Genomic DNA, 14,286 nt, shown 5'->3' on the forward strand with positions numbered 1-14,286 from the left:
ACACGAGCGCAGGCAGTGGCGCAAAAAGATTAATTTCCTCATCTTCGCCGCTGTCTGTCGGCTCCCCTCTCCCCGCCGTGCGCGCGCGTGGCCCTTCTATAGAAAGGCTGACTGACGTCAGCCAACTAAAAATCCGCGCGCGCGCACGGCGCAGCACGCACGGCGCAGCACGCACCCGGCACTATAGAACGTGCCTACACCTTATACAGAGAATCCAAGAACGATAGACAGATGGGTAAAAGGTTACATATTTATTGGTTGGTTGGCAGTATCAAGAGCACTCATGTTTTCCATCTTCAAGTCACATTGTAAATAACCCACAGAGAGGTGAACATTAACCGCTAAGCATGTGATGTATTCATAGATCTGGGAGCAGCCAAAAGGCAAAGATACTCTGGATGGGACATCATGCAAACGTCCCAATCTGGGAGACCTCCTGGTCTCCTCGTTGCCAATGCTGACTGAGTGTGTTATGCGTTAAAGTTCTCTGGGGGAAAAACAGGACTGGGTTTATCAGAGAAAGAAGCAATCCTATTTCTTGCGGCGGGATTTTTTTGGTCAACGCCTTTTAGTGCTGTCCTGTCCCACTTTTGCCCTAGAGAATACTCGTGTACTAATGCTGTGTAAAACACTACATTTATTTTTGCTTCTGCCCTGATTAAACCCTCGTTATCAATGCAGATGGTGGAACAAATACAATAGGTCACATTCACACAGGGGTCCCCAGAGTCACATGCAGCCAAAACAAGCAAACTGTGGCCCCTGGATTATCTGCTTTTATCTGGCACTTTGCTCTCTGTCACTTGGCGCTCCCGTGCTTCCTATCGCCTTCTAAGTCTGTCTCTGTGCGCCATGTTCATTCATCTCTTTTATAGCTGTAGCTCTTTCTCTTGAGTATGTTGAACACACACTAGCAATGTCTTCATTGACTCTCGCTTGCTCACCTTGGCCACTCTCCCCCTCTCATACAGCCCACTACTCCTCTCTATCTCCACTGAGCTCTCCCACTTTGCTTTCTTTGGCACCTGTGTTTCATTCTCACTCTCTTTGTGTCTCTCTTTGGCCAAAGTCCTTATCGGACATTAATATTTAGGTATCTGTCTGCACCAATCTCTGTATTTATCCCTCCCGCTTGAATCGCTGCCTTTAAGTCTGCATGGACCTGCAAAGGCATGACTGCATTCCACTCCCAAGGTCACCTTGCAGAAGTCTCACCCTGAACGCCTCCACCTTGGCATATCTGTTTCCCAGGTATGCTATGCGATTTATCTCTTTGTTAAAGTGAAATAAGGTCCGCTCTTCCTTTTGTCCCAAGTAATATTAATCTGTTAACATTTACTGCTGGCTGAGTATGAGACACTGTACACAACAAAACAATAAAACCTACGTTTCAGTACCCGAAGCTCATTGAGATAAAGGGCGATATTTACTAAGCCATAAGGTACCTTACAAGCCTTACAAATTAGCACCGTTTAGTAAATATGGCTCAAAGTTTCTATAACAAAGTCACAGGAGCTGGAAATGGATCGCAAACTTCAGTTCCTCAGTTTATAAACCTTGACCACAAAGGCACCGTCATCTCTCTCAATCCTCGAGAAATATGTGTCCACTCGTCTTCCAATTTCTTGGTTTAGCCCTTGTTTATCAGCTGAAATATACTCCTTTTTGTGATCGGAAGTTCTCCGTGTAGTTATGTCCAAGCTGATATTGTAAATGTGGAATGTAATCCTGCACCTCGCTGACCTGCAACAAGTTTCTGCGTCTAGGATGGAAGTCCTTTGAATAAGGTCTATCCGAGCACGGTGAAGTTCTCCGAACATGCAGCACCTTGCTCATGGTCCATGTGGTCCGAGAGTTCAGCTCGCTAAACTCCTCCATATAAGAACTGCTGTACTTTTAGCAGAGATATTCTCAAGATCCATGGGCCATCATCATAGCTCTTTTCAACTGCTCATAGCTTACAAACATGACAATATTCCAGGAGCCGAGTCTCAGGAAGGCTGGGATGAAGCTGCGAAGAGGAAAGATCTGATAATGATTATGCCATTCATGGCTGGAAGATCTCATTACTGTAACTTACATTGAAAAGAGATGAAGTTCCTATAGTGTAACCTCTATGAACATTAGTCAAAGCAGTGATCAAGCTGTGATGGTACTAGTAGGTCTTAAGTACCACTGTTTTGTTATTTACACACTTACAATACACCCCACGTGTCTGCAGAAAACATTAAGGACAATATTTACTAAGCGCTGTTATTCCATAAGACATCACCTGGCATCGGAAGGCACCTTAAAGCCATTCCGGTGAGGGGATGCAAGGTGTGTTTCAGTGTCGGAAGGTCTTCTGCAATAGCATAGCTTAGTAAAAATCGGCTCCGATGCTACATTACAGGTCTTAGCAACTTGTTTTTCCAATTCATTTCGGAGTTAGTTTTTGTTAAACTAAAAGCACCTGCGTTCTCCCGACTTACCCCTTGTAAAAAGCCGTGCTTCCCTCTTTTACCACCATGGTTAAGGCGCAGTTCAGAGCGTTCTTGTATTGGCCGGCGGTGGAATTCATATATCTTGTTTTCACAACGTCCACTGGAGAAGCCACAATGGTAGCACAGAAACCGGCGCCAAAAGCGGCCACAAAGTGACATGGCAGGTTATCTGAAGAAGGGGACGCAAGAGGAGTCAGAAAGGGCTGTGGATTAAGGCCAAACATGTACTAACTGCTGTGCTATACCAGGAGTGCGCAAACTGGGGGGCGCGGTAGTTACAGAGGCCCCGCGCTCTTCCCCACGGCATTTAAATGCCGGGGGGGGGGGGGGCGCGCGAGGCCTATTTAACACATTTCCCGTGATTCAGCCGGCTTCAGGTGACGCATCGCTGTGGCAACACAGTGTCAAATGATGCCACAGGGTGACGTGATGTCACATGACCCTGCGTCGTCATTTGCCGCCCATCGCTATGGCAATGCGGCATCAAATGATGCCGTGGGGTCACGTGACGCGATGTCACAGGACCCCGCGACACATAGGTAAGGGGAGAGGGGCGCGAGCACTGTGGGAGATCAGGTAGTGGGGCACAGCACCAAAACCTTGTGCACCCCTGTGCTACACCATCAAACCCTTCCCTGCGCTGGAAGGCATTTTTTGGCTAGTTCAAGTGAATGGGCTGCTTCTAAATATGTGTTATGGCAGCGCACTGCTTAGCTAATAAGCCCCTATATAGCATAGCTTAGAACCATGCTGCTCTCATCACAAATCAGTTCACATGCCTCCACAGAGAGAAAAGCCTCAGAAAACAAAATATTCAGAATAATATGGAAATTATATAAAGGTAAAGACTGCACAATGCACAAAAAGAAGCTTCCAAAGAAAGACCCTTTAGATTATTGCTCACAAAATCAGTCTTCCTCATCACTTTCACTGGAACTGAACAAGTCTGTAAGGGTGACTCAGGAGCAGCGTTTCTCTTGTAATGCACGAAATCGAAGATCTAAATCTTTCCATGATACACATAGCAGCAGCATGTTGTGCAAGCTCCCGCAGTGTTACACATAGCAGCAGCATGTTGTGCAAGCTCCCGCAGTGTTACACATAGCAGCAGCATGTTGTGCAAGCTCCCGCAGTGTTACACATAGCAGCAGCATGTTGTGCAAGCTCCCGCAGTGTTACACATAGCAGCAGCATGTTGTGCAAGCTCCCGCAGTGTTACACATAGCAGCAGCATGTTGTGCAAGCTCCCGCAGTGTTACACATAGCAGCAGCAGCATGTTGTGCAAGCTCCCGCAGTGTTACACATAGCAGCAGCATGTTGTGCAAGCTCCCGCAGTGTTACACATAGCAGCAGCATGTTGTGCAAGCTCCCGCAGTGTTACACATAGCAGCAGCATGTTGTGCAAGCTCCCGCAGTGTTACACATAGCAGCAGCATGTTGTGCAAGCTCCCGCAGTGTTACACATAGCAGCAGCATGTTGTGCAAGCTCCCGCAGTGTTACACATAGCAGCAGCATGTTGTGCAAGCTCCCGCAGTGTTACACATAGCAGCAGCATGTTGTGCAAGCTCCCGCAGTGTTACACATAGCAGCAGCATGTTGTGCAAGCTCCCGCAGTGTTACACATAGCAGCAGCATGTTGTGCAAGCTCCCGCAGTGTTACACATAGCAGCAGCATGTTGTGCAAGCTCCCGCAGTGTTACACATAGCAGCAGCATGTTGTGCAAGCTCCCGCAGTGTTACACATAGCAGCAGCATGTTGTGCAAGCTCCCGCAGTGTTACACGTCCTGGAATTGCAGTGTGTAGGAGTTAAAATACCACGGGCAGCTCCCAGCCTAGAAGCCATCAGAGTCATGAGAAAACTCTTCCATTATAATACACTGTGTGCTCACTTGCATGCCATTTCCCAGAATCCCTGGCTGCAGTGGAAGCACTGCATGCTAGGAGATAATGGGTGGGGGTGGGGGTGGGGGTGGGGGTGGGGGTGGGAGGGAGGGGGAAGCACGGTTGTAGATATGTCTGAGGCAAGTGAATGTGCTCACAAGCGATATTTATGTTTGCTGTACACTGTACGGTGGAGGGTTTATGTCACTTTTTTACCCACCATAATGTATTTAATGTGCTCATTATAAGGCACGCATAGCGCTTAATATGTTAGATGATCCAATCCAGGAAATAGAGGAGTTATGGAGTGCAAGGCGCACATGTCCTGAATTTGACCACCAGACTTAGGCTGCGTCCATATGACTGCAGCCGTGCTGAGGCGCGCGGAGGCTGAGGGAAAGCGGGTGCTTTCCCTGGCCTTGGTCCGCGCGCCATCCGGGGGCGTGTCGGGGGGCGGGCCAGTGACGTCACAGAGCTGGTTTGCCCTCATTGGGCGAACCGCTCACGTGACCGGCCCTCCGCTCCCTTGAGCGCTTGAATTTAAAATTTGGCTAAGACTTACGCACGCTTGCGGAAGCGAGCCCCTGCTAAAGCCGCTCTCATTGCGGCTGCAGGGGCTCAGTGCCGAGCGTGAGCGCGCCTCAGCGCATAAGCGCCGACCCTGGATGCAGCCTTAAGGTGTAGGATAGGAAATGAAGGTGTGAGAGAGAAAAAACACTGTGGCAGAATCTATTGTTTTTATTTAGTAGCAACTCTCTGGGTATGTTACGGAGTCCCTGTATTTGCATGTGCCCGGGTATTACGTGTACATTGGAGACTCTCAGGGAAGCAGTTACGTGGTGATGAAATGTACAGTATCCAGCAGATTCTCTGGGTTATGTAACAATCAGACTAAGTCATCTTTCTATCCCCTATGCAAGGGTTGTGCAAACTGGGGGGTGCCCCCGGCCAGGGGGGGCGTGAGATTTTCTGGGGTGGGGGGGCGCTTACAGAGACCCCGCGCTCTACATAGCTCTCACCTGTCATTAGGTGCTCATTAATAAGGGTTTCCTTGATGAGGTCGTACGTGACCAGTTCTGCGCAGTTCACGATGGCATTACGTGCGATGTTGGGTAAGGTCCCTGGTGTTGGAAAAACAGAAAAGCTCGTCAAAAAACAAAGAAGACATTAGGGAACTGAGACACAACAGATAGTCCTCCCAGAATCTGTTATTTAAAATAATGAGGACTCTGTGTCCTTGCTCTTGCACAATGCATACAAACTGGAAGGCTACACTGCAAACAGACGTGCTGAACATATACGCAACGTTTCAAGATCAACTGCCCTGCAATCAGCCGCAAATATGTTCGAATGAAACCTTTGGGCTTTTATCATTTATGTAAGAGGCTTGATATAGAGGGATCATGGTGTTAAGTAACAATGCCTGTGCCTTCAATAGAAGTCCCACCTTAAAACACACTTGCTTAACGAAGCATATGAGTAGCTCTGGGGCTAGCACTATACTGGACACATGATACATAAAGATTGGCCCCCTGCAGACGCACTTACCAGAACTCCCTCCTACTGTCTCTGTACGTTCTTCCTACCTACCAATTAGATTGTAAGCTCTTCCGAGCAGGGACACCTCTTCCGAAATGTAAATTTTTAAGTCTGAAGCACTTATTCCCATTATATGCTATTTGTATTATTTGTTATTTATATGATTGACACGTGTATTACTGCTGTGAAGCACTGTGCACATTAATGGTGCTATATAAATAAGGACATACATACATATATACATACATACATACATACAGTACATACAGTACATACATACATACATACATACAAGTTGTAATAGCCTCTTACAAATGCTATTTATCTGATGCTGAACATATAATCTCAATGTATTGGACTTTATTTTTTGGGGGGAGGGGGGGGGGAATTAGTACTCTAGCTTCTCACACAAACCCATATGCCGTGAAGCTGCTTCCCCCGCGCTGGAGAAATGTTACTCCCATTTATTTGAGTGAGGTTGAACTCCTCTCCGTCACTGGGAAGCAGCTTCCCAGCATATTCAATTGGGGCTAAAGAATGGCTTTTTTTTTTACTGTTTTGTACCCAAACAAACAACACAGTGTGGAGGTACAGACTACTAGTACCTTTTATTACACCTAAACTTCCCCTTTTTATAAAGAATAAAATAATTGCTGCAGCCTCTCAGACACTGGACTATACCAAGTGAAGATGTCCTACCTTTCCAGAGTCCTCTGAGTCCCTCCTCTTTAGCGATGGTCTTGTAGGCATCAACGGTCCCATTATACCTCCTGTTACCATCCAGGACTTTGATATGCGCCTGGAATCGCACCTTCACCACATCAGTTGGCTGAGCGCAAGTAACAGCCAAAGCACCGGTGGTGCAGCCAGCGAGAAGCCGGCAGGAGACTCCGGAATCTGAAGGAGGAGAAGGAGGACTTGGTGTCAGCAGAAGAACAAGTGAGATCCCCGCCCTCAGCTCATCTCAGGGCTGGTACTTTTTACTATCCTTTATTATCATTGTTGCATTACTAAACGGTAAGGTTATATGACAGCCACCGAAATGAAGCCTGGTCACCGAGGGTGGGCCCGTTTACGTGTTCGAAATCCCAGCTTCCCGGATTCAACATTCGATTTGATTTCCGAGTGGAGCAATTTGTGCATTCGACATTGGATTCAAACCAAAACCCCCACAAAAGGTTTACTCTTGTTTTTTTGTTTGTTTGTTTGTTATTTTTCCCCTTTTTTTTTTTTGCATTTTCTTTTCATAAAATGGTTGAAAGTTTACAAAAAAACAGCAACTTTTGAAAAAAAAAAAAAAAAAACAGTTAAATGTTTGAAAATATAGTTCTTTCATTTGATAAAAATCCGAAAGCGAAAACCAAAACATAGTTGTTTTTTTTTAGAATAACAACCAAAACATGGATTTTTTTTAAAGAACCAAAACACCCGTGAAAGTGCTCACTTTTACTATTCATTTCTAAAGGTCGTACCACACGCCATATTGGCTTATGTGGAGAGAGAAGTATTTTGACCATCACCACCAATATGAGCATGTTGCAGTGGATAATATTAGTAGGTTTGGAGAGAGGGATCAAGGCAATATTTGAGCAAAATGCACACACAGAGAGACATTTCCAATCTGCGCCTCCTAGGGACAGCGTATCAAGGTACTGTATCCAATATGACCATTGGCGCCCGGAATCCTCATGTTAACTGCATGATGTTTTGAAAAAATGGAGCAGCTATCGGATATATGGATGTCAATGTATCAATGTATCCGAGCTGCAGAAATGGGGCAAAAAAAAAAGAAGAACTACATTTATTAAAGAAAACGAATCACGCGGAAGTCAATGGGATTTCTAATTGGCTAAACCTTTTGCCATTTTATTTGCCCTGGTCTTGCACCAGTTTCACAGATTTGATAAACTGATCTCCATTATTTTCCTGACTTCATTGTCCTTCGGCAATTCCAAGCTAAGATTTGGGGATACGTGGTGGTTATGCCCTGGGGCTGGAAGTTACATGTGTTCCCACCGAGGCACTCACTTTCTGATCTGCTGCAGTAGAACTGCTTAACAGAATCGTACAGCCCAATGCGGATGGAGGCAAAGCTCATCTGTCGCTGTAGGCCGGCCACCAGCCCATTGTACAGACTGGCTGCCCCTTCGGTCTTCACCATGGTGGTCAGGGTGCCAAAAACGCCCTTGTACTGGACGACCTTGGTACTCTTTTCAGACAAGCATTCTCCTTGGATCTGTGGAGGGAAACAGTGAGGATAAATGGGATAATGGATTGTACAAGATATGTGTTGCTCGCCAAGCACTAAGGTCATTCTAGTATTAAAGTGGTTAAAAACCACCTTGATGTGGCCATAGCATGTTATTTTTCTGTGCCAAGCTTGTCAGCCTCAATGCATGTCTGGATGGGATTGTACAGATATCCTAGTTCATTATATTCCTTGAATGCAGTGCTATTTGGAATAATCTAGAAGTTTTAAGCGATGTTGATGCATATGTGATATTTACACCCCATCTGACTTACATTTATCCTTTGATTGAACACAGCTGAGTGGTGTTGACCAGTCTTTATGTGGTTATTTAAACTGGTTTGCTGCTTTATCTGAATATAGATAATTGGCATGACTGATCACTGTGGTTTTTATCCCTTCATTAGCCCGTGAGTAAGGTGTGATGATTCTTGGGGGGTAATAGTCAGCAATACCAGTTTTCTCTTTACAAACCTTCAACTTCTTGACCTATTTGAAAGGTTCTATTATGTATGTATACTAAGTATGTACGTACAGTATCTATGTACCGTATGTATGTACAGTATGTATAGTATATATGTACAGTATACAGTATAGTATATATGTATAGTATATGTATGTACAGTATGTATGTATAGTATATATGTACAGTATGTATAGTATATATGTATAGTATGTATGTACAGTATGTATAGTATATATGTATGTACAGTATGTATAGTATATATGTACAGTATACATGTTCAGTATGTATAGTATGTATGTATATTATGTATGTATATTATGTATGTGTCAACATTTTCATGGAGCTCGGCTCGGGGGGAAGAGCGCGGAGCCTCCTACCTTGTCCAGCCGGCATCTCCTCCTGCTGCGTGGTGTCACGTGATGTCGCATTGTCATGGCGACACCATGTGATGCCAGAGCTTACAGAGGCACTGCCACCAAGCAGGCGGCATTTTTTGTGCCTCCTTTTTGTTCCTGGTATTATATCTGGAATGAAGAGAGGCACAGAAAATGCCACCTGAGGCCGTCACCTCTTCTGCTCACCCTTGGCACCGGCTCTGGCACCGGCTCTGGTTCCTCAAATTTCCTCTGAGCGCAACCCTCTCCAGTTTCAGTACATGGCACGTTGCCCCCTCGTGAACTTTTACCTGCAATCTCACTTTTGCGGTGTCCAGAGGGAAGGTGAATAGATCGGCGACACAGGCCGCTGTGCCCGCACCCACGAACTTCACCAGGGCTGTAGGAGGCACATCTATGGGCTTCAGTCCAACCATTGTCCTGCGTTATCACAGCGAGCGGAGGACCAGCGATAATCCCAAAGGGTTCTCAGACAGTCACCTAAGGAGTGCAACAGTATTATAGGGAGAGCGATATACTGATCTTCTAGGTTGGATAACACAGTGCACACTTTGCCCCTTCTGTCCTTGAATTCATTTAAACCTCGGTGTCTGCATCGCAGGCAATTCGATTGTAAGCTCTGCAGGGCAGGAATCTTATGAGATTGATATCATGGAAAAGACTACCTGCTCTATGTACAAATAAATGATTTTTTTAGAGAATATTGAGAGAAGGATCAACATATTTTGGAAGTGCAGCACTTTCAAACATGTTAAAAATGGAATACTGTGTTCATTGGCTAAATGCTCTTACTGTATTATGGATCCTGGTAGGTCGGACATTGCTATCCCATATTCCACATGTTCTTAAAGGAGTCACTGAGCTGTTTTCTTAAGATCCTCATGCTATTCTGTTCTATTAATGAAGAGTAGTGGTACTGTGCTGACATCCAGGTGAGAACAAGGAAAATAAACAACACACCAAAAAAGTAAAATTAGTGTAATTCTCTCCCTATTTATAATACAAGAAGTATTATTTTTAAAATGCATCTAATTTTTCTCTCTCTCTAAAAACGAAGACTGCGATGAAAAATATGTTCATCTTAGATGCTGGCCAGCTATAAAGGTTTAGGGTAAGGGGCACCCGCTCCAGTCCAACAACGGGTCAGGATCCCTGCTTCAGCACAGGTGGCTCAATTGTTGACTGGCTTAGGGTATGTGCACGCCAAGATACTAACTTTTGGGGTGTGCCTCTGCGCTGTGGGGAAATTACTGGATGGGGGTGTAAATAGTTATATGTACAGGCAGTTGTTAAATATTTAGCATAGACCAGACCTCGGACATAATGTGATCTCTGATTTTATACATTTTAAAAAAGAATAATATTAAGAGTTTTTCTTCTGAGGCCGCGATTATAGTAACCGCGCCTGCGCTCCGCGGTACAAATCTGTGGCGGTCAATGAGTGTGGCGCAGAGCGACCGCACCGCTGAATTTTCAAGCTACAAATTATTTGGGGTTTTTTTTGCGTGGCGGCCGCGTCACATGAGCAGTTCAGCCAACCGCCGCGCAACCACTATGAGCCCAAAAGATGCGAGCAACGCCACGCACTCCGCCGCGCGCACACTATAAACGCGGCCTGATATGCACTGACCGTGCTGTACTTACAGCGGTGCAAGGGGTCCCCGCCCCACAGAGGTCACCAATGTCTGACGCACAGGAAGATAAAGGGACTTGGCCCGAGGTCACCAGGACCGGAAATTCAAACTGGCTTCACCCACTTCAAAGGCAAGTCACATTACCACGGAGCTTCTCCTTTAGCAGAACGTGGCACGTGGCGCCTCCTGCTTCTGCACATCACTGCAGGTGCTGCCCACCCCTCTCATTGCAAACGTAAAAGTAACAACTAACTGGAGGGTCTCATCCCGTATCATGGGCCTCTTTGCAGTGACACTGCGAGTGCTCATTTGCATGTAATTACCCAGAATCCCTGACTGCAATGGAAGCACTGTATGCTAAGAGACAATGGGGAATGGCAGGGATGTGGACCTGTCTGACATGTGAATGTGCTCACACGTGCTGTTTGCTGTATGTACACAGCACGGCGGAGGGGTTTTGTAACTTTTTTTTACGCACCATAATTTACTGTGTGTCTGGTTGTACCCACTGCTAGCTTCACCCGGCAAAGCCTGTACCCAACCTCACACTGACGAAACCCAAAAGGTCAAAAACAGCTGTCTGAGGAGGTTTACTGGCGATGCGGAAGGAGCAGCTCAGTGAGTAAAGGCGCTGACGCAGAGAACAATGACACTGAGGAGCCTGGTTCAATTCCCGGTGTCAGCTCCTTGTGACTGTGGGCAAGTTACCTCCCTGTGCCTCAGGCACCAAAATCATAGATTGTAAACTCACCAGGGACTGTGCCTGTAACATTCCTATGTGCTGCGCACCGCGCACTGTACTGTAATGGTGACGCGCTTTGTGTCCCATTGGGAGAAAAGCGCTACATGAAATATAATAATAATTATTATTATCCCAGGCTGGGCTGAAAAAGCAATACAATTAAGCAGGCGTACGCTTGGAGAGGGGGGTCCATGTTAAAGTAGACAGGAAGCCAAGTGACACGGAGTGCCCATGTGCACCTCATTTCCCAGAATCCCTTGCCGCAGTGGAAGCACTGTCTGCTAAGAGATCATGGGGAAAGGCAGCGCTACAGACCTGACGTGTGAATGTGCTCACAAGTGGGATGTGTTATTTGTTGTAGTTATGAGAAGTTTAGACGAGAAATCCACCCGAACTAACCTCCATGTTTTTTACAGGATTGAAATCAGTGGGTTCCCGGAACTGAAAATATGGGGTTTGTCTGAGGGGTTCCTACCCTAAGTTGTGAGTATTTGTGGCTCCTCAGTAATGATTGTATTACGCAGCTTACAAAGTTCTCATAGCTGCACTTCTCCAGAAGAAGTGTCAATTTAGTGTAATGGACCAACAAGAAAGTCCTTCAATGGGCGGAAGAGTCTTCGAAGCCGGCTGAGTCCCTTCTTCGCACGTACACACTGCTATGGGCATGAAGAACGATCACAACCTACAACACATCTATTCAGTTCACCAATGAGTCCGCTTCACTGGGAGGTCAGTCAAGGCCAAAAACTGGCGAGACCGAATATGGGACAAGGGTGAGACTTGTTGACTTTATATAAACACCAGGACGCTATGAATAAATCTGACATTTCTCAGCTGTGCTGAACACTACGGATTGGGGCTAAGAGTATTGGAAATCGAGGGGAACATGAGTGAGTTATATCAGGGGTACTCAACGCCAATCCTCAAGCCTCCCCCCCACAGGTCAGGTTTTCCGGATATCTCTGCTTCAGCACAGGTGACTCAATCTGACCTGTTGGAGGGGGGGGGGGGAGGGGCTTGAGGACTGAAATTGAGCACCCCAGAGTTATATGATACAACAACCCTGCCAGCTCAGAAATACATCCCTGGCATAGTGATTAAGAGGTACCCTTTCAATTCCCCCTTGGCTGTTCTGCCATTAAAGCAGCATAATCAGAGAATGTTTTTTTACCCTCTGTATATACATTTTTCTTTATATAATGCATGTGCCTGCCTTACCCGGGAAAGCAAAAATGGCAGCCAAGGCAACCTAATTACGCAAGGTTCTAGATTTAACCAATATATATATATATATATATATATATATATATATATATATATATATATATATATATATATATATATATATATATATATCTTTCTATGGTAATCCTACAATGGTTTAGAGATAAGACTCTTTGTCAGTCCTCAAAGCCCCGGGTACCTTGCTTCTTTTTGTCCTGTATTTTTTGTTGCAAAGTAATTATGAGGCCACCATTAGTTAAACAAATAAACAGAAGTGGCTGACATGCATTCATTAACAGTGCCAGGTGCTGAAATTAGCAACCCCAAGCTGAAATGGCAGAGGGGACGGGGACCCAGATGGGCCAGCAAAGCATTGTTTGGCGAGGGAGAACCCGATGTACTGGCTTCTCAGAACTCCGGAACACTGTCATCAGAACATTCTCTGCCTCTTAGAAAATCACTCGTCAGGGGTCCTCAGGTTCAGCACAGGTGGCTCAACGCCAGTCCTCAGGTTCAGCACAGGTGGCTCAATCAGAGGCTCAGTCAAAGGCTGGGCCTCTGATTCAGCCACCTGTGCTGAAGCTGTGACTGATGTAGGCAAACTTGTGCCAAAGCAGAGACTGATCGAGCCACATGTGCTTTTTATCTTTCAAACGCACCCTAATGTGAGGACATCACCCTCTTTCTGGTAGTGCGTAGCACCCACATGCACTTCACTTGCCTCTCTCTCTCTCTCTCTCTCCAGGGTAACTAAATGGTAATTGCCCCAGACCTGCCATACAAAGAAGAAGCTCCTTTTGGTTCAATGTAATAATGTTCCATCATGTAGTATAAACACAAATACATTTAACCCCTTAAGTGCCTGGCGAACCTTCCAAGTTGGACTAGAACGAGTCTTCCAGCGCCCAAAGGTGTCTTATTGCAGAAGACAACTTAGTAAGTATGGGCACAAATCTTCAGCAGATGGGGGAACCCAATAGCTAATGACTTAACGCAAATGTTGAAATAAGGTCCGTCATTTAGCTAAATAAAAAGCTTCTATCAACATCACACGCCTACCTATTTTTTATTGCTTTCAAAAGAATAATAAAGGCACGGTGTGATTCCAAAAATGTTATTTGTGCTAAAAATAAATAAATAACACACTTGCTAAAATATCACTTTTTCTTTCCATAAAAAGAAAGTTTAATATGTCTAATAATAATAATTCTAATACATACGTTGTATATGTATACTGTAAGTAATACTTAGGGGTTTGTATATAAAAACGTAGTGGTGCAATGCCTTTAGCAGTCTTACCTGTTCGGTTTGGTCTCTAGCAAGCTCCTCTGTACAGTATATCCCTCTACAGACAGAAGAGGAGCTGAGATTTAAAGCAGGACAGCCAGCTAAGTCCAGTGTTGATGGACTGACCGGTTCGCGCTGTATTTATACCGTGGTCAGAGTGGAACCGTATCTGCTTACAAGTCTACTAGGGGAAGTGATGTAAACAAGGATCACTTGACCACCAACGTCCTACGTCTCCCCTCCTGGTCTATTTTAATAGGTCACTCAAGTAAATCATAGAGACTGACGTGGGGACAAGCAAATGAGTATTACATTAAATCTAAAGTGGCTTAAATAACACAATAATGTACGGATTTTTGGTAAAAGTGCTATGATATTCTATGG

General features: G+C 45.3%; 1 protein-coding gene across 1 annotated transcript; it reads right to left on the reverse strand.

Moving 5' to 3' along the window:
- Nucleotides 1-236: 236 nt before the first annotated feature.
- On the reverse strand, nt 237-14,065 carry LOC142490437 (putative mitochondrial transporter UCP3). The gene is made up of 7 exons (XM_075592744.1): nt 13,915-14,065; nt 9,306-9,495; nt 7,935-8,142; nt 6,606-6,803; nt 5,387-5,488; nt 2,472-2,652; nt 237-2,011 (listed from the first exon to the last, which is right to left on the reverse strand). The coding sequence occupies exons 2-7, from the start codon at nt 9,429-9,431 to the stop codon at nt 1,912-1,914; spliced, it is 915 nt and encodes a 304-aa protein (XP_075448859.1). The 5' UTR covers nt 9,432-9,495; nt 13,915-14,065; the 3' UTR covers nt 237-1,911.
- Nucleotides 14,066-14,286: the final 221 nt, after the last annotated feature.

Source organism: Ascaphus truei, chromosome 3 (genome assembly GCF_040206685.1).
Source record: "Ascaphus truei isolate aAscTru1 chromosome 3, aAscTru1.hap1, whole genome shotgun sequence".
Lineage (NCBI taxonomy): Eukaryota > Metazoa > Chordata > Amphibia > Anura > Ascaphidae > Ascaphus > Ascaphus truei.

Bases quoted from the DNA above. Each gene is read 5' to 3' on its own strand.
- LOC142490437 (XM_075592744.1), bottom strand. From the start codon at position 9,431: ATGGTTGGACTGAAGCCCATAGATGTGCCTCCTACAGCCCTGGTGAAG. The intron at 5,489-6,605 runs GTAGGACATCTT...TTCCAACACCAG, and splicing joins ACTCAGAGGACTCTGGAAAG to GGACCTTACCCAACATCGCA. The intron at 2,012-2,471 runs GTAAGTCGGGAG...TCCTCTTCGCAG, and splicing joins AGCACGGCTTTTTACAAGGG to CTTCATCCCAGCCTTCCTGA.